The 20,830-nt window shown below is 38.0% G+C and overlaps 4 protein-coding genes across 4 annotated transcripts; 1 reads left to right on the forward strand and 3 right to left on the reverse strand.

Moving 5' to 3' along the window:
- Positions 1–5,152: 5,152 nt before the first annotated feature.
- MELLADRAFT_111950 (uncharacterized protein) lies at positions 5,153–7,550 on the forward strand (the record flags this gene model as incomplete). Its single annotated transcript, XM_007416355.1, has 5 exons — positions 5,153–5,198; positions 5,380–5,586; positions 6,000–6,091; positions 6,245–6,536; positions 6,844–7,550. The coding sequence occupies 5 exons, from the start codon at positions 5,153–5,155 to the stop codon at positions 7,548–7,550; spliced, it is 1,344 nt and encodes a 447-aa protein (XP_007416417.1).
- A 576-nt stretch (positions 7,551–8,126) lies between these two features.
- On the reverse strand, positions 8,127–9,657 carry MELLADRAFT_111951 (uncharacterized protein; the record flags this gene model as incomplete). Its single annotated transcript, XM_007416449.1, has 4 exons — positions 8,127–8,144; positions 8,255–8,352; positions 8,439–9,001; positions 9,143–9,657. The coding sequence occupies 4 exons, from the start codon at positions 9,655–9,657 to the stop codon at positions 8,127–8,129; spliced, it is 1,194 nt and encodes a 397-aa protein (XP_007416511.1).
- A 2,167-nt stretch (positions 9,658–11,824) lies between these two features.
- Positions 11,825–12,559, reverse strand: MELLADRAFT_111952 (uncharacterized protein; the record flags this gene model as incomplete). The annotated part of the gene is made up of 1 exon (XM_007416448.1): positions 11,825–12,559. The coding sequence occupies one exon, from the start codon at positions 12,557–12,559 to the stop codon at positions 11,825–11,827; it is 735 nt and encodes a 244-aa protein (XP_007416510.1).
- Positions 12,560–16,204: 3,645 nt separating this feature from the next.
- Positions 16,205–18,799, reverse strand: MELLADRAFT_39835 (uncharacterized protein; the record flags this gene model as incomplete). The annotated part of the gene is made up of 8 exons (XM_007416447.1): positions 16,205–16,346; positions 16,456–16,606; positions 16,710–16,803; positions 16,885–16,994; positions 17,074–17,162; positions 17,246–18,502; positions 18,587–18,599; positions 18,679–18,799. 8 exons carry the CDS (start codon positions 18,797–18,799, stop codon positions 16,205–16,207), a joined length of 1,977 nt encoding a protein of 658 aa, XP_007416509.1.
- Positions 18,800–20,830: the final 2,031 nt, after the last annotated feature.

A 20,830-nucleotide genomic window follows, 5' to 3' on the forward strand; every position in this document is an offset into this window, starting at 1 on the left:
AGGTGTGGTAAGATACTATAAGTCAACTCATGGTTTTGCCATAGTGTGTAGAGTGTCTTAAGAATGCATTATTGTAGCTGAATCCTATGTTACATCATCCCATAGTGGATTTCATGTGGTTAACAACTTAGCTATAACACACATGATCAATTTTTGCACTCAGGAACACAAAATTTTTGATGAATCACCCTCATGATAGTGGGTCACCTAAGCTTCTTAGCTTTAGCACAGCTATGCACATAATGAGAGTTCCAAAAGCCTGTAAAAGTACACCCCAGTGCCATACACATGTAGGTTGCTAAGGATGTGAGGTGTCAAAAAGACTCAGAGGGTGACAGCTCAAATTTGAGTAGAGTGGGTGGTACAAACAGAAGGAATCTTTTTCCTTCTGTATTCATACTACCACACCATCTCACCCCACATTCTCCTCTCTCAGCACCCTTCTCCATCTTTTCACCCTCATAGGACTTTTTTAACCTTAACAAAGTCCCACACTGTTGCTTGCAACCCAAGCCCTAGCAAGCAACTTACACCAAACTTACACATAGACCAAGGTCAGGAATGAGGGTTTGACTGTGGATGTCCTCACAAGCTTTCTGTACCTTTTGTTTACCAAGCAGTCCTGCTAGACCCATAATGAACATTGTGTGTGGAGGTCTTGCACACAATGTACACTATTCTTCTCCCAAGGAAGTTGATTTCTGCTTGCAAAAAAATCCTTCAAAGATTGGGTCTCAAAAACTCATCTAGGGTTCAAGAGAAAGATTACATGTGCTATCTGTGGTTGAGATGTCCTTGTGTTCTTTCTTATGCTTATTGGCTGGTTACTGAACTTTAGCATGTTTGTCCTCCGACTCTTTGGGAAAGTTGACCACCAAGGGTGTTCTTTACTTGAAAGACAATCTCTAAGACTGATGTGGACATACATACCATGGTAGTTGGTAATGCAAGTGTGTATTTATGTGATTCTGTGTACTTACTTTATGATTGTTGGAATCTTTCAGAGCTACCACTTGTTTTTGTTTTTCAAATTCATCCTTGGATTTAGTTTCTGCTTGACAACACTTAAAATCCTTTTGGTTCCTGAGTGCCTGGATTTTGAACTGGTACTTGTATTTTCTTGAAACAGCCTTTTGAGAATCAGTGGGAGGTATGATCATTGAATACTGACAGCTGAGTGGGTTTGGGGACTTTGACAAGGATTTGGGGGTATTGGCTTGGGGCAAGAACTTGGAGCCTGAGGGGTAACAAAAACAAAAACTAGAAGAAAGAGAAAGATGGTGTCAAGTACTGTCGGTGCTTGAAGAAAAGGCTTCATAGGATCAAAGTTAAATTCACCATACTATAGTTATCAAAGCTATCCAACCATACTCTGGCTCATTCAGGAAGGTAGGGGAGGATCTGGTTGTTCCATGTGTTTGCTGGTCACATTTCATACAAAAAATGACAGTTGTCAGAAGAGTAGGTGTGTCAGAGGAGTGAGAAATGATTATAAAGGATACAAAAGGATGCTATAGAATGGGATTGAGTGCAGATAACATCACTGTGCCAAGACAAAGGCACTTAGACCTGATGTTGGAGTTCAATTGATACTTGCACAATACTCAATACTACATGGGGCCCATGATGGTATTGTACTTGGGCCCCAACTGTCAGCCCTGGGTACATATGTATGTACCCAAAGACTAACTTGTAACATAGATAACCACCTTTAAGACAACTAATTGCATGTACATAGGCCTTACAAAACATATGTAACTTGTAATAAATCATACATACATCCTAATTACATATACATATACATTTAAAAACAATATGTAATATGTAATAAAACACTAATGACACCTCATAACTCAGTGTCAAGAGTTAAAATGCTTATACTAAATAAATTACATAACACGTATATGTAATTATGTAGTATTAATAATAATCATAACTAACAGTAATAATTAAGCCCTAAACCACTGTAGTGATACAAACAAATATCACTACAGTTAGGTTTGGAGAGGAGAGTATATAAGCTCCTCCTCTCTCAGCCTTCAGAGATTCCACCCCAAGATTTTTATTACACACTACTTTTAAGAACAATTAAAGTTCTACTGAAGAAACATCAAGAGTCTTATAAATATAAGACTAGTGATATCTTCATTTCTTTAATCAGTTCCTTGATTAAAAGTAAGGAATTCCTTCACCCCCCTGGATCCTCTACTTTCCCCAAGTAGAAACTATTTTAGGTTGGTGACCTTCCAACAACCCAAGGCTAGTGACCTACATACAAGTACTTTCAGGCTGGTGACTTTAAGAACAACCAGAGTAGTGACCTTCATCTCACTCTTTAATCTGTTATATAAAGATTAAAGGAAGGTCTTGGATCCAACCTTCAATAATTATAACTTTTACATATTATAATTATAAACCTCCTTTTAAGGAGTCAACTAACTGTAGTCTGTCTGGATTCATCCAAACAGACCAGTCTTCTTTTCCCCTCTTCTTCTTTTTCTATATTTCTAGTTGTACTTACATTATATTTGAAATATAATTAATCAATTACAAACTATAAATCCCTACATTGCCCAATTTAGTGAGCCTTGAGTACTCATCAGAGCACCCAACCCTCACACCAACACAATACCTGGTAAAGTACCTGCTTAGACATCAACATACATGTGGATCAGATACTGATACTGAGGCTACAGCACCCACTGAAAACTATGATACAGGTACAATACCAATACTGGTAGTGTATTTGTGGCAGCATTGATCCCAATTAGCTTCCCAAAGAGGCTTATCATAGTGACTCAGAAGAAGCACATGATAATAATTTGGATGAAAATGAAAATACACAAAGGATTTGCATATCTTTTGCTGCAACAATTAGGGATTTGGCTCCCAGAAAGAACACAATAGCCACTCTGTACAGTCCCCTCTATTACTAAGTGATTTATGTAGTCATTCAAGTTCTGCAGTTGTGGGGCTAGGGTTTGTCCCTGACCCAATGATTACAATTCCTGGGTGTGGGGGCGTGTACAAGAATGTAAGTTATTTGGTTCTTCTTGTTTATCATATACATACATTGTTAATATTTTTGTTCAACTTCAAAAGTGTCTTACTGTGTGTTAACTTGTAGCATGACCCAAAGTGCATCTTGGATAAATTGATTGTCAGACCTGAGTATTCTATATATTTGGATTCTCTCAAAAAACAGAAGACTATGGTAGACAAGGACAAACTCCCATCTCCTATGACCACAGAATTGGTTGTCTGGATGTTACAGTATTGGACTGAAGCATTTAAGTGCAAGAGTCTCACTATTGCTACTAGTACCAACTTAAACCCACTTCTTTGACACTGCTTCTTTGAAAAAACATTTGGTCCTCAAGATCACAATACGGTGGAGACCCTTACAGCGTTTACCAAGGCGTATGAATCTTACAAGACCAAGCATTCCAAGCTTGATTCCAAATGATGGTATCAATTTCAAGCAGTAAGGTGCCATCTGTATGTCAACTCTTCAGCCATGAACCTCATACTGAGTGTACAGAGGAGCTGAAGGGGTGTCTGGATTGAAACTGTTCTTCAACAAGGAGAGGATAATCAGGCTATTGATCCAGAATGTGTATTGCAATAGTGGAAAGTAAGTCATTGTATATCTAACTCATTGTAGGACCCCAAACATCATTATCCAGTCCTTGTCTGAATGGCACATGACTACTTAGCAATCCCAGCTTTGTCAACTGCTGTGGAGAGGTCCTGTTCAGCGGCTGCTGATGTTTTCTCAGCAAATTGAGGTCAGTTTGCACCACAGACCATTGAGCAAAACACTGGTTGCCTCTAGTGGCTTTATGAAAAAGTGGAAATGACCGGTGATTGGATTATTGTGGCTAGTGTGCTAGCTGAGAATGCGGCAAAGGGAATTATACAATGAAGATATAAAATGAAGAGCTTTGTAGTACCAGTAATTTGCAGACTGTTTATGATGGACTGATAGAAATTGAAATTTTGATTGTTGATGCAGAAAAGTGCTGCTGCCGCTTCTAGTGGTTTTGTGTATTTTTTTGCAAGCTAATTGACTTAGCTTAGCGGGTTACACATTTGAGAGCTAAGCATTTCTCTTAGTGTTAGTGGGGCGCGCTAAAAATTAGTGTTAGCAGCTTTTGTTTTAGTGGAGCCTGGCTAAACTAAGGTAAGGTCAAAAACATTTCTCAGCTTAAAGCAATTGAGAGTCATGGAATGATGTCTCGTTAGAATGCAGGACACGTATTACTGTTTGTGCATAACACTTGAGGTTTCTCTTATTTCTTTCTAACATCATGACATCATAATGTGTTTGGTTGATTCATATAGATACAACAGTACTCTTCTTACTTTGTTGTTCTTTTTCTCATCAAACTCATCATCAGATTTTCACAATCTTTGTTTACTTTAGATTGTGATTTCTTTTTGATCATATCAGTCTCTTGCGTAGACTGACATTAGATCATCAATCTTCTCAGATTAAGAAATCTCTACCTGTAGATCTCATTAAAGCCTTAGCAAGCCACCACTGGTTGAGCTTGCAAGAAATTTATGTCCTTCTGCTGCTGCAATATTGAAGAATTCATCAATCAAAATTGCACCAATTTCCCCAAATGATAAAGGATTGGTGGGAGGAAGGTGAATATTGATGCAAAATAGGCAATAATGATTGACTTATCATCTTTTTAATCCACAGCATCACACTGGACAGGCATCAGTCAAGAATCACAAGTCTCAAGAGACTCTTGTAGATTATTATCCATTGCAAATTGTGCAAACCTTTTGAAGGTTGCGTACTTCAAGAATAAGCGTAGTAATATCCGGATCTCTCATATGGAATTATATTCATCTTGCAACTTCATCGGAAAACTTACTGTCACCTGCTTGACCAATTTTGCCTGCAAAACTCGAGCCAATTGGTGGGGAATTTGCAACAAGCTTTTCTGAATTGACTGTAGAAGAACACATTGGATATCAATAGGTCAAAATATCTAGTAGCTGGCTTCCCTGAGCCAGACCCCTAGGTTGAGTCAAGGTGAAAAAAGGTCTGCTCTACGGCTGATGGGAAGTAAATCACAGTGGATGGGTGTTCAACAGGATGTCTTTGCATATGAATTTTCCTTCATAAGTTTACTCCATGCCAGATCAAGGGCGTATTCCATACCATTTAGCTTCTCTCGACTGTGAGTCTTGACCATTGGTGGGCTAGCCATGCAAGAATTGTGTTGGGTGTCTAGACGGGCATGCACTCGTGCGGGATAGTGCAGACTGCGGGCTCGAGATATGTGTATGACAAGAAATGTTTTTTGTGGGAGTTTTTTCATCGATACCTTGAGATGACTAGTCTCGTTCTTCTTAATCAAGCCTTTTCTCAACTCAAGCCTAAAGCTCGACCCAATCGCTTCCTCTCGCGGCCACTTGATCGTTACAAACTAAGCCCTACGCAAGTTGACTATCTTAATCGACATCGATATCTACCTCGAACTGAGAAACGACCAAGACCTGCCAACATGAGTCGCGCTAACAGTCCACCTGACCAGCTCGAGGTCAATTTTCTTGGTACATCTGCTGGTACGCCTACTCTTACGGCCTGTGATGAAGACCGCAGTATTTAAAGGCTCAGATTAGCGTCGCGTTCTTTGTCGCAGGAAAGCCAACGACGTTCAGGAACCCTTCTTCTTTGGCTGTGCGCATGGATGGTGACATGTGATTTTTCAACTTCAACTTCCGAACACACGTGGAGTAAAAGACAAGTCGCGTTATTGATCGCCCCATCATCCTTACAGTTGGATGTTCGATTGTGGAGAGGCCACGACACACCAGATGATGCGTACAACTCTCAAGGCTAGCAACGTCAAAAAAATATTTATTACACACCTCCACGGTTCGCATTTCGCTTCAGTATCAATGATGTGCACCAGTGATTGTGCTGATCTTGACTACGGCTCGCTTTCTTGCGTAACTCTCGCCAAATACCTCAACAGGTGATCATGTTTTAGGGTTGATCAGCTTTTTGGCTCATATTAGTGATCGAATTGATGCAGACCTGATGAGCGAAAACCAGCATCCTTTTTCAGTGAGGTGTTGTGGCCCTTCCTTTTTCTCATTCTCCACTAGCCCATTACCAACACTTACAAGAGACCTGCTTCGCCAAGCTGCATTTAAGTGCATTGTCCCCCTTTTTTGCACACACAGCTAACAAGTCTTTATCTGTGTATGCCTTGCACAGAACCCGAGTGCATCAATCGAGATTTTTGGCCCTTCTGGTATCCGTGAATTCGTTCGCACCAATCTCCGTCTTACACAAACTCATGCCGCTCTCAAAGTAAAAATCAACGAGCTTCTACGTCCATCGCGAGATCGTGTTTATGGTCCCTCTCAGAGCAAGCCCGACGGTCGACTGTGGCACACTGAAATTCTCGGAGAAGATATCTGGGCTGATGAGGACGGGGTTTGGAGAGATATTGTGGGAATGGATGAAGCAGGAGTGAGCGTGGGTGCAGCACCAATCGCACACCGGAGTGCGTCCACCAATACATCCATACTGACAACTTTTCCATGGCATCATGAAGCGCCAGAAAATGTGTCCTGATCGATTTTTTCTTGCTTCTGTTTTATATTAGTTGATTGTGTAGGGTATATGCTGGTCGAAGCCAATCGAAGAGAAAAATTCGATATGTCAAAGTTGAACCCGATTATTCGGGAGCATGCTGATGAAATCAAGCAGATGGGCTTCAAAGGCAAGCCATTTCATTGATTGCCTGACCAACTATCGAAACCGCTACACGATAGAGTCTGATAACAATCTGGAACATGATTTATCTATAGCTCCCCAAGCGATCTTGAGCAAGCTTGAGCAAGATCGTAAGCCCATTACATTCTCCAGCGGTGTAACTCTTGATCCTCCTAAGCTTTCCATTCAGGGCCGCAAGGTGGTGATCCTGGGTGATACTTCGGATCCCACCCCAATACTCGCTCTCACGTCCAAAGATCCTGATCAAAAGATTGATCTCCTGGTTCACGAATCTACCGGCACCTCTGTGGTTGATCTTAACCCAAGTATCATCTCAGCTTCAGATACAAATGAGGCTAGTGTGGCACAAAAGATGAGGGATAGAGGACATTCGACTTCCTTCATGGCCGGTCAGTTTGCCCGTCAGATCAATGCCAAACGGATGGTGATGAACCATGTTGGCGGCAAGTTTCCCAGTCCTTTGGGATGTGTTTGCCCCAGCCCGGAACTCGCTAAGATTTCGGAATTTCCTCGGGTTGATCGGGGTGAAAGAGAGTCATTGACAATATACGATACTTGCTTAAAATCAACGGCTTCGGGTCTTTGGAAGACATATGAAGAGATGGATGACGAACGTCAGGGCAAAGTATTCCAGGAGGTCAAGTGGATTGAATCGGTGGCAGCGGATGCCGTGAATGGGTGGAAAGCAGGATGTGGGAAGGAAAAAGATGAAGTAGACCTTGAAGTGGTGGTTGCACATGATTTCTTGCAGGTGAAAGTACCTAGGTCTGATCTGATCTGAATCAATTTGAATACCTTACATTTTGATTTCCTCCTTGTTGAGTTCATTTGTGGCATATGTAATAAATAATGCGCTTCAAGAGAAACAGACTTGCAACATCGATGCTTATCCTTTGTCTGTTGGTGAGACTTGAGGTAAATCTTGACGATCATGACCTTCAAATAAATTTTTGAATCGAGTAAGAACGCGGCAATCTTCAAGACTCCCCTCAATTTTTTTTGCTACAGACAAAAAATAAACTTTGTTATCCGGTCTTGAGCCTGTATCTCTTGAAGTTGATCATTTATTGTGTATATGGCATATTCATAAAAATGATCAACCTCATATCCAGACTTGAAACTGAATCAACTTTCAAAGATTCCTTATGCTAAGACTATCGATCAGAAGATATGTACAGGCAGAAATAATCAATGTGCAATTCCAAACATATCAAAAGAAAAGGATATCAAAGCTCATAAACAACCAGACCCATAAGCAACTAAAGATACAATACACTAAAACTACCTAAATTTCATCATTCCAAGAGGTACCAAAAATGAAACATAATTCCATTCAGCTAGAGGAGGATAAACATCATCAAGTAACCTGTTTTGACTAAAATATTGATTTTTAAAAGGAGTTGCAGTAATTAGGGTGAACACATATACCCAAATGATAGGATTTGGAATGTATTTTAATATCATTGACTCTATAATCATACCAACAGGTTGTAACATGAAATATAATAATGAACCAGGAAATCCTGAGCTGTTAAAGAAATAGTGAGGGTTTGAATGAGGTGATCTAGCCACAAAATGAATAGCTAGCAAAAAAAATGCAATCAATATTGGTTTTTTATTGAGTTGTTCTGAGTCCTGAAAGTCTTTATGAGAAATGAATTTGACTTACCAAGTTCATGCATAATTCCAGAAACCAAAAAACAACCAAGAAGTCCAGCAATTTTTTGAAGTTGCTTATTAAATCCCAGAAATTTAAATAATTTTGAAAACTGAATTCCACCTATAAAAATAAAACTTCTTCTAAATAATTGATGCCAATGTAAACTCCATAAATCATTTAAAGAATTAGTTAAATGAGGTGAATTATAAAGAGGTAAAAATAATTTTAAATTATAAGAAGTTTTGATCCAATTTGGTAATGATTGATTAAAAGATGAAATCAAATAAGCCAAAAGTGTATAATAATTATATGATATATCTGTTATTGAAACTATATAAAGTCCAAAGGCGAATGTAGAAATCGAGTCTGTAAGAATTCTAAATACTAAATGATTTGGTAATCCGATAGAGTCTAGAACTTTGCTGATTGAACCGATATCTCTGATATATACCGAGTACGCTACTACAGCGACATGAACAATGTGAACTTTCACCAAGCGCTTGAAGACTTCCATGGCGCTACGTGTGTTGGGTTGAACATGGCTACCCCAACCGTATTGGAATCCCCGAGCGCTATATCAGAATGCAAGGAAAGATAGTATCATGGTATCAGAGCCCACCCATCCGCATTCGATATATATACGGACCACGGTAGGGAACAAAGTATAGAAATTTGAATGAGACTAGAAGATGATGATGAGAAAAATGACGAACGAGAGAAATTGATCAACTGTCCAGATATACCAACTTTCTAAAGTGAGTTGATCAGAAGATTTCTTATCATTTTCAATCGATTCATCAGCATCATCATTCTTTTTCAATTTTTTAGAATCATCATCATCTAAATCAAATTCATGACGGATTTGATGAATTTTTTTAAGTTGATGATCATCTGCTAAACCCCATTCTAAACTTTTAAGTGATAAATGAATTCCAAAACAACTAAAGAAAAAATTAAAAATTCCACTCTGATCCAATGGTTTAAAACAATAATCTATTGAAATTTTTAAAGATGACCAGAAATTGATAGGAGTAAGAATTAATCTTATTAAACGTAAGTTTTGATTAAATGCAAGTTGAGGATGTAATAATGAACATTGAAAAAAGAGTAAGAGTAAAATGGGTATGATCGAAAGTGATGGAGTTTGACAAGTGATAGGTTGTTGAGGATTTAAGAATGTTTGAAAGACTGAGTCATTCATGATAGCTGATTTTAAGCGTTCTATCATCTCGATGCCTAAGGAAAGATAGAAAAGATGAAGAAGTTTGATAGCTGTGTTTGAGCTTTCTATGGCGTGTTCGAAGTGATCACAACTTCACAAAAGATTGGATCCAGTTAAAATGCTGGATGTTGATTGTCTATCAAATTGCAATCAAGGGAAGCTATATCAACCTTTGAGATTCAAAACATGGCCAAGGACGAAAGAGGAGGGATACTCCTGTTTGATTTCTTCAAAGTGATCTTATCATCTTGAATAATCTAGACTAACCCTGTTTGTGGATGTGATTGTCGATTGATATCTTCATTGTTCGCCAATCTTTATTTCTTCAATGATCAAGGAGAGTCGAGTCACAAATTTTAAAAAAGGGGTGAACATCTTGAAATCAAAATACGATCTCTCCTGGCCGATCCTTGCCTATGAGGAAATGCTTTCAAGTTCCGGGTGGGAACCAGGATGAGATGCATGTCAACTTGCATAAAGCATTCATTTCTGATTTTCCAATGGTTGTACATCAATCACCAGAAGATGAACACCAAAGCTGCTTTCTCAAGTGATTGGTCAGATCAGAGTATGTACATCAAAGTGTTTGTGGCCATCAGTCATCACCTCAGCGATCACCTTTTATTAATCATCATTTCGACTAACATAAAAATCGACCAGCGTAAAACAACTTGTGTGTATGAAAGCATATGCTTGGAGCATCCACAGCGGTCACCCGATTATGCGAGCTCTGAAACAGACCCCGATCCTAATTTTTCGATGTAGAGTGAAAAAACACCTCACACAGCGGTGTACCTAAAGTAGGGGGGCGAAACTCGATTGAGTGATATGAGAATGATTATGGATTCCATGATTATACCCAATCATTCCTTGAAACTTCTCCGGTCAGCCCAGAGGAAACAAAAGACATTTGAATTCAACACATCATGGATCCTAACTAGCTCATTGCTTTTCTTCACAAAAAGAAAACAATCGGTTTTAGGATGAATAGATGAATAATTTGAGATTTTCTCAAGTTGTGAAAGATTCCAATGAAATTCATCCATTTTACAATACGAATAAGAATAAAAACCAATCTTAAAAGTATACAATCTGTGCATAGATATTCAGGAAGAATGATCAAAAGATTGGGTGAAAGGTTTGAAGAGAGTTAAATCAGATCGATTTAGTGATAAAAATATATATCATAATTGAAAGTTTGTTCAATGTTTTGATTTTTTTGTTGAATATTTGATAAGTTTTATAATATTTTGTCTGTGAATTTCAAATCTTATATATCAAGTTTGAAGAAATCTTTACAAGAATAGATGTGTAAAAGTATAGAACCAGAGGTGATTTACATAAATGTTTATAGGAATGATATGATTTTTGATTGGGAGGTATCAAATCTTGGGTAGATTAAATATGACTATCTCTTCAAAAGGAAATCATGACCAAGTCCAGAAGTCTTGAAATGTACATATTGAAAGCAAATGGGTTTAAGAAGATCAGATTTGCAAGAACAGATTCGATAAGTGCGATGCCTATCTAGTGTTTAGCATATCATCTCAAGGGGGGATGGTCCTACTTCAACAACACTAAAGTGACGTTTTCCTAGGTTTGAGCCAAAAAGGCGCGATAAGCTCATTTATTTCCAGGTAAATGGTAGGTCAATTTCAAGGTCCATTCATTCTTTGACATCTCATCTCAATAGACAACATTTCATATAAAAAGACACTAATCAATAAACCAAACCCAATCCGTTTGGAAGATGTTTTTTTTCTTGGTCAAATCAAAGAATCAAAAATATTTATTCGCAAGTATCAAAGAGTTATATGAGCTCTAAAGGAAAAGGCTTTGAAAATGAGCCACAAAAGGAATGTATCAAAAATGCATCTCTGAAATATTTAGATCTTTTTTGTACTTTTTGAATGTCCTTCTACAAACAGATTTCATCTACATCTTAACTTCCTTCGATAGGGGTTACAATTGACGCTTCAATCGCTGTTCGAATGGAAGAAGAGTCAGTAAGACGAAATGTTCAGAAGATCAATTATAGATTGACTTACTTTTTCTTGTTAATCAACATCGATCCACATTTATACCTCCAAGTAAATCATCAAAACCCAAAGAAACACCCCAAAAATAAAGTCTTATTTGAACTTTTCAAAAACACAAGCAGACTACTCACCAGCTACGCCTCAACTCCAGATTTAGTACCCAGATCAACGTCTTCATCAGAATGAAAAGCACTCAAGTCCCATTCGGAACTTTCATCAGCAAGGGCCAGCTCTTGATCTCTAAATTTTAGTAAAGCTTGAGCGATTTGAGAAGCAGAGAAATCAGAGTCTTTGGGTTGAGAACTTGGAGTGTTTTGAATGAAATGTTGATGATGAGTAGGAATGTAACCGTTCTCAAAGATCACCGCATTACGTCTTCGTCGAGTGGGAGATGTACCACGAACAACTGAAGGAAGTCCGTCTTCCACAAAGATAGCATTGCGATTCCCAATCAAGGCCTCATTACGTCTTCTTTTAGCAGGAGATGAAGCAGAAGGAACGGAAGGAACGGAAGGAGAGGAAGGAACGGAAGGAGCAGAAGGAACTGAAGGAACGGAAGGAGCAGAAGGAACGGAAGGAGCAGAAGGAATAGAAGGAGCAGAAGGAAGACCATGTTCTAATAAGACGGCATTGCGTTTTCGAGAACGTCGAATGAAAATTTGGTCAAATTCTAGAGGAGGATGTTCAGGAGAGATAGGAGTGCTCTGAAGAACATTGTTATAGTTGAGGTCTCCAGGAGCAGAAGCGGAAGGAATTTGAACATAATCAATATAGAGAGAATTGGAGGATACCTCTGAAATCGGAGAGAGAGGTATTTGAGACGAAGGATCAACACGACGAGAGCGACTAGGGAGATTAGGATGAGTCATACTGAGGTTGATGGAAAAGTGGGATAGAAAGGGATTTGAAGGTCGGATTGGAGAAGTATGGAAATGGGTTGTTTTCGAGTATGATGAAGGATATGGTTTGAGTGGAAAAGGATGATCACTTTTGGGTTCAGGAGTGAACCAACCTCATGTCTTTGTACAGTCATATGATCAGCATCTTGGAAAAAATATGCTAATGAAGAATATGATACATTTTGATTCGCTTTTTTGAAAATGCGCGACCAAATACAATACACGAGAAAAAATTTCGAGTTTCTTCTGTTGAGTATTTTCTTAAAGATGCCGCGGGCAGTTTGAATTTTTCTCTCCGTACTGGTTTTTTTTGTTCTGCTTTGATACATTCGCAATGAAACGTAACCAGATACTTGAAATCTTTCCGACATTATCTCTCTACTGATCGCTGATACGCGCCAAGTCAACATATCTGGAATAGATTGATGTTCAGTAGCCTCATGAGCTCCTTGATACAATGCACAAGAAGAAAAGTTTAAATTTCTTCTATTGAGCATTTTTCTAATAAGATGCCGCGGGAAGTCTGTAATTTGCTCTCCGTACTGGGTTTGCTTATTTTGTTTTAATTCATTCGCGATGGAAAAATCAAACAAATACTTTAAATCTTTCAAATTTATTTCTTTAGTGATCGCCGAGACGCCCCAAGTCAACATATTTGGAGTAGATTAATGTTCAGCGGCTTCATGAGCTCTTTAGATTTTTCAATCAAACAGATTTGCTATACAAAACCACAAATTGGTAAGTTCCTTCCATTACTTCAAACGACCTTTTTATGCCATACCACCCCCCGGAAGACGCGTCACTGTATGACCTATGTTGGCGCCTGAACACTTTTGTGCTTCATCCCGTCTTTCTAACAATGGCGATAAATGTTTTATCACAATCGCAACTTTGTGTTGAAGACTTGGTCTGGCATTGATCCCCATTATTGTCATTTTCTCTACGGTTTTTGGTTGGAACGTACAACACATTGGGCCTATCCAGTATTCAGTCTACTTACCAGTGGTCTACTGAAGGAAATATTCTCTGCTATGGCACTGTCTAATGACAAAGTCTCTGGTCGATGCAAAGTGAATGTTTATTGCATATTTTTGTGGATTACGTACGGCCCCGGGCTCTACCTGAACATCTTTAACAAGAATAGCTTTTCTTCAAGCTATCCAAATGGTGGGATTTTTTTCTTTTCATCATGTGCAAAAGGTTTGCAGCTTCCCCTCTTCACACCAAAGTGCTTCAATGGGATGGATAATTTATGGATTCTTGGCCTCTCACCTCCAATGTATCTGGAGAATATCAATCTTCGGTTCTTTTTTGGGTGTGGCCTCCTTCTGATCATTCAAGTATAGCATGCATCCGCCAGCTGTGGTGGCTTCATAGAGATGAGAGCGCTGAGTAGCTTTGTCTGCGATGTTTAAAGATTGGACTCGATGGCACATCACGACTGAATGACCCCAGTAACCTGCATCTCATCACACTATCACCTTCTGATAAAGCACACCGAGCTACTGGGACATAGTGAGGGTCGTGCCTTCAAGCTCCACGACTAAGTACTGCTGACGTTTTTTTTGTTATCGTAGATAGACGTGTTCATGATTTGTGAGATCCAAGTTCCTTATGACAACCATATTGTCTTTTGAAGATTCTCAATAACCTTGGAAATTCCCAACATCTTGACAAGCCAGAAGATAAAAGCAAACATTTGTACCTTTAATTTCCTGGTATGATGTTACATATCTCTTGTGAAATTGTACATTTCGATGTGAATTGTATGACCTCTCCGGATGCTCTTCTTGGTCATCCATTTATTTCAGTGCGGTAGTTGAAGCGCTCGATCGAGCAGTACGAAGTGACAGTTGTCATGTTGGTTGAAAAACCCTTTCATCCAGTGCTCTGGGAATTCCAGTGCAGGCCTCTTCGTTCAAGTGGACAAAATTTGGATCTCCACTTGTACCTCTGTGTGCAACAATCCCTTGCTCGACAACCCGCGAGGAGAGAGCGACTCTGTTGAGTTGAGCGGAATCCCGAGCCGATCCAGGCTAACGCGCAAACAATACATATCAGGAAATGGACGCGGATTCATGTGGGTAATTCATCCCAAGCTCATTGATCTGATAAGCAACGCTTGACATTAGCTCATCTGTGGATGATGGATGCCGGTGAACTCCTGAGTCCTGGAGTAGTCAAACGGCTGAGAAGGGCATTCAGTCCTGGCAGCTGCAGGTTCAAGATCAAAAGAGCGTTCCGCGGGTCCGATGATAGCGATATAAAGGAGATTCTCGGTTTCGTCGTGTCTTATCAATCGCGTTGTACCACGAGGTGATCTTCGCGGTTTCTTTGATTGATTGGTTTCCTTATGCTCAGGGTCGAGGTGGTTTTAAAAAGTTGAAGGAAACCGAGGAAAACTTAAGTGAGCGAGGTAGGAAATCAAGAAATCACCCGGGTCATCCTAGATCATCACTTTGGTCAACAGGGTGACTTAATTTTTGACGCAAAGATCAATCAACTCAATTGAAATCAAAACTGCTCAATAGTTCATGCAAGACTACAATTGGAAATTCTACCTACATTTTTATCATTGAGATCCTTTATGTAAGCCCCTCTTCTAACATGGCCACATGTGCTTTCTTGAGGAGGAGCTTTTGACTAATACCCTGGCTTTGGATTGAGCACAGCAGAATTTCCAAGTACTTTGAATTGAAATCCAATATGAGGGCTCTACATAGACATCATCTAACCTCACAAAAAAAATCAACAGAGATTCTTATAAATTACCTTGTACACATGCTTGTGCTGGTACCATTAACACCACTTTACTTGAGAAAACTGACACAGCCAAGCAGTTGTGTTTTGCAAAACCTGGCTCTTCTTCAATACAGGATCTACTGGCATGCTTGATCTGTTCAAAATCACTTGCTCTTGAAGTACAATTTACTTGCAATCCTCAATTGTTGACATGATCAAAGTGGTACAAGGAAACAAAGAAGCCCTTGAGCAAGCTCTTCTAGTGTATTTGTGAGGTTTCATGATGTTTGGAGCCCTCATACGACTGATTCAACCCGATGTACATGAAAATCTTACTGTGCTCAGGCCAAACCCAAGGTTTGAGTCATAAGCCCTTCCTCAAGAGATCAGACATGACCACATCAGAAGAGGCAACTCAAACTTAATGAAACCAAGAGACATTCTTAATCAACTTGTGTATCCATAAAACCATCTTTTTCCAATTCCTCAATGAGGATTGAAAAAAATTGTATACTAAATTCATAGGAATGGAGAAAATCAATCGGGTTAAGGATTTTATCAAGACATTTTCAAGTCTTGAACTTTAAATTGGTATAAAAGAGCCTCAACATTTCATAAATCTAATGACTTCTTTGAAAAAAAAAATCAAAAATCAAAATCCAATTCCATATAATCTAAATCCAATTCCAAAATCCCTCTATCTCAACCACCACCACCACCACCACCACCACCACAAAAAAACTTTTCTTTTCTTTTTTCAATTACAGAAAGAAGAACAAAAAAACCACATCAAAAACCCAATGGGGAAAAAAAAACCGTCCGCCCGCCCGTCCGCTCGATTGATTTTTTCTTGCTTTCTTCTTTTGATTTTGTTTAATCAAGATCTTGAGTTCCACTATATTCTTTTAATCTTTCACAAGCTTCTTCCCATTGAATCTTACAAAAACATAAATCTTCTAAAACCTTTAAAACCTCATCAATCGAACCAATCAATTGTTTAGTAGAATCTCTTTCTCTATTATAAACCAAAAAAAAACCCAAAATTCATCATCATCAAAAACTAACTCCATTTTTGTTTTGGAAAGAGAAAAGATTTCTTTTTTTTGGTTCTCTTTCTCACTTACCTTAGAGTAACGGTTTGATTTTTAACTGAACCGAAATCAACAGTGATCCCAAAAGGTGTACCTAATTCATCATTTCTTGCATACCGTTTACCAATCGATGCATTCGAATCATCTACCCGATTAGCCAATCCCACTTTCCTAAGTTTGTCAGCTTAAAAATTCCCCAAAGCCCCAGACCAAAAAATATCACATCAACTTAAACCAATGTGATTTTGTCTTTCAATCACTCAATTCAATTCATCCTGGCCACTTACAAATGATCTTTATGATCGGTCTAAAGACTTCTGTACCACTTAATGGAACAATCAAAACTTTAATAGGTGAAATCGATGGTGGTAAAGAAAGCACCTATTGTTGGGTCAATCAAATCAAACCAGACCAAAATCAGTTTTCCAAACCTAGAAACTCATCAATCCCACATCAACTGACTCCTCTATTAATATCTTCTTCTCTAGTCCAAAAGGTATGTTCTAGAAGTGAGTATAAGATCCTTCCGATCCCAAACGAAGGTTCAATCACATTTGGTGTAAATTCTCTTGCTATTCGAAACCGTTGATGAAAAAGAAAATCATTAATTGAATCGGTTTTAAAACCAGAAAGAGACTCTGATTCACTTACTTGTTTCTTTGAATGTCCTTTTTTCAATCTTCAACACATCAGATGTTAATTCATATTCCTTTCCATTTGATACTTTGACTTTGGATGAACTAAATCCAAAATCCAGAACCAAACCAAACCCGTCAAATTAGTTTCTCAAGAAATCATCTCCTTTAAAAAATGAATCACCTACCCAGTCGAACTTAATTCATTTCCAATACATTCTAATCTTTCTTGATCCATTTCCATCATACTCTCTTCAATCGGTTTAGCATCCTTCTTAAACCTAGGTCCAAACAATTTCTTATCAAACACCGGTACGTTCTTTTCAAACTCAATGCCTTCTTTCAAAGGTTCTCTAACGACTAATTTCGTTCCGGTCCTAATCGAATGTACCGTTAGATCATAAGCCGATCGATCTGCACATCCAACACATTCTATCCATCCATACGAAGAAAGGATTTCAGCATCCCAACAATCGGTAGCATAATGTGCCATCTCATTATCCATATGTTGTCGAAACCTCAATCGAGAATCATCAATTCCAATCTTAATTAAAAATTCATAAATCCTAACTAAAAAATAACCAAGTGTTTGATTATCTATAATCTTTTGTTCGACTGCTTTACCCACTTGGATTTCTAAAATTTCAGATTGACCATTTGATTGAATTCCTTTAGTTAATAATTTAAGTTTTGTGTTGGCAATCGATGAAAACTTTTCATGATCTTTTGATTTCGGATCTAAGAAATGTTCCACTTCGGCCATTGTAAATTCACGTACTCTTAATAAACCTTGTTTAGGTGAGATTTCATTTCGAAACGATCGTCCAATCTGAGCTGATGCAAATGGTAATTTTCCATTATTAAAATCTAATAATCGATTGAAATTTAAAAAATGTCCTTGAGCTGTTTCAGGTCTTAGATATCCTTTTAATTGACCAGTCGGACCGATTTGAGATTCAAACATTAAATTAAATTCAATAGGTGTTGAAAGCTTATTACCCGTCTCTGGTGAAGTGATCTGTTCTGACTCGATCAAGTGACCTAATTCAGGACCCGTAAAATTATCAAGTTGTGCTAAAAGTGAATGATATTTCTGTACGATCTCATCGGTTAATTTCACCGGTGCTAATGATTTTAACTTTTTCTTCTTGTTTAAGGTTTGTTCGGTTACATCGAGTTTCGAACCACGTGCTTGTAAATCAGAATCTAATCTAGACTTAATGACAGCTTCTATCAAATGATCAGCTCTAAAGATATCCCCTGTAACAGTATCTCTGACCATCCAATCCGAAAACTTATCAACATGTCCTGATGTCTTGAGCACTTCTGCTGGAGTGATACACGTGGTATCTAATTCTAACATATCTTCTTCTATAATAAAATGACGTCGCCATTCATTTAAGATATTAGATTGTAAAGCTGAACCTGGTGGACCATAATCATAACTAGAATCAATCGATCAAAAGATGTCAAGGTAAGTTGAATAGAGTTTTTGTTTGAGAAAAAAGCTTTGGTTTTGAAAAACTTACAAACCTGCTACACCTGTTTAAATGAAAAGACATCAGATTGGTTAGCGAATTTGAATCTAGATGAATGAATGTGTAAGATGAAGAAGATTGACCTCCATAGTTTTCAAAAGCAGGAGCATAAAAGAAACGTTTGATGAGTAAACCTTCGATTTGAGTACGATCGAATGGATGAGCATCTTTTTTAATGATGTGTTGTTTTGATTGAGTTGTCATTTTGGACTTGAAATGGTTTCTTTTGATGGTTAGTCTTGGTTGAGAATGAAGAGTGGATGGAATGGATTTGATGATCGAATTGAAATTTCGATTCATTGACTTGTTGACCGATTTGATTAAAAAAATCAAAAATCAAATTACAAATCACTTTAACTAAAACACAGTTTGCAATCGAAAACTGTAGTTTGATCGAAATTCATCTCAATCCAACTTGACTGATGGTCGTGATGGTCAACAAAACCAACATCAACAACGACAATTCAAGATGAGTTTTTGGAAACCAGGAACAGTAGCACCAGGTAAAGCAAATCTCTCTCAACTTCAAACCATCATCATACTAACCATCAATCCTATCAATCCAGGTAGCTCAATCGATAGAACCAACGATACTCATTCATTCATCCTAACATCTTCCATCAAATCAAATCTTTCATTACCAATTCATTCAAATCGAACTTCGATCTTATATTCCATAGAAAAATATCCCATCAACATCATTATTGGTCAAACAGGATCTGGTAAATCAACTCAACTCACTCAATTCTTATACCAAGCTGGTTGGTCTTCTCAAAACCAAAAGATTGCTTGTACTCAACCTCGTAGAGTAGCGGTGATTAATTTGGCTCAGAGAGTGGCTCAGGAGATGGGTGAGGGGTTAGGTGATTTGGTGGGTTATACCGTTCGATTTGAAGATCTTTCGAGTCCGACCAGAACTAAAATCAAATGTAAGAAATTCCAAAATCGAGATTTGATGGGATGAGTTGTGAATTGAAAATTCATCTGATGCTTGTTTTTTTTCCCTCTTATATTAGATTTAACTGATGGGGTGCTCTTTCGTGAAGTTTTGATGGATCCACTCTTAAGCTCTTATAGTGTGATCATTATAGATGAAGCACATGAAAGATCAACTTATACTGATTTATTATTAGGAGTCTTGAAAAAGTCAGTTCTCAGAATTTCCTTCTCAAAAAAGAAAAAAAAATCACATTTGAAAACTGATGGGTTTTTTGAAAAAAACAAAATAGAATTCAACTCGTCAGACCTGAATTAAGGATCATCATTTGTTCTGCAACTATAGATGCAGAACATTTTCGAGATTATTTTAATTATAATCCTACACTTAATCTTCAAGAAGATAAATCCAATATCATTAGTATAGAAGGTAGAATGTTTCCAGTCGAGATCGTTTATAAAGATCAACCTGTAGAAGATTATCTTTCGGCTGTGGTTTCGACGACTATGGAAATTCATTTAACAGTAAGTCACTTTTGAAACACAATCAGTGGGTTTAAGACTTGAATTTGACTTATAATAAACTTGACTCTCTGATCTTGATCAAAGCAACCAAAGGGTGATATTTTGATTTTCTTAACGGGTAGAGAAGAGATAGATGAAGTTTGTTCAAGGTTATTAGAAGAATCAGATCGAATTCCAAGCTTAGGTTTGAAATTGAGATCGATTCCGTTTCATGCTGGTTTGAGTTCAGAAGAACAAGCATATGCATTCGAACCACAAAGATCAGAGATTCGTAAAGTCATTGTGGCTACGAATGTGGCAGAAGCTAGTGTGACCATTGATGGGATTGTTTATGTGATCGATTCAGGTTTGGTTAAAGTTCAGCGGTTTGTCTAATCTCATCAATTCATGGTTTTTTTTCTTACAAATCTTGATTAATTGTTGAAAACTTTTTCAACTTTTTGATTTGATTTGATTTTTTTTAGGTAAGGATGTATGATCCTTTAAAAGAAATGGATGTTTTAACCATTGTACCGATTTCAAAAGCTTCAGCCATTCAAAGATCAGGAAGAGCAGGACGAACCAAAGCAGGCAAATGTTTTAGATTATATACCGAAGAAACCTTTCAAAGTTTACAATCTCAATCTTCACCTGAGATTTGTAGAATCGAATTGAGTAAAATGATCTTAGAACTTAAAGCTTTAGGGATCAAGAATGTCGTTAGAGGATTTGATTTTGTCGATTCTCCTAGTAGTTTCTTCATCGAACGTGGTTTAGAGTTCTTGGTCGCTATTG

Source organism: Melampsora larici-populina (genome assembly GCF_000204055.1).
Source record: "Melampsora larici-populina 98AG31 unplaced genomic scaffold MELLAscaffold_60, whole genome shotgun sequence".
Taxonomy (NCBI): domain Eukaryota; kingdom Fungi; phylum Basidiomycota; class Pucciniomycetes; order Pucciniales; family Melampsoraceae; genus Melampsora; species Melampsora laricis-populina.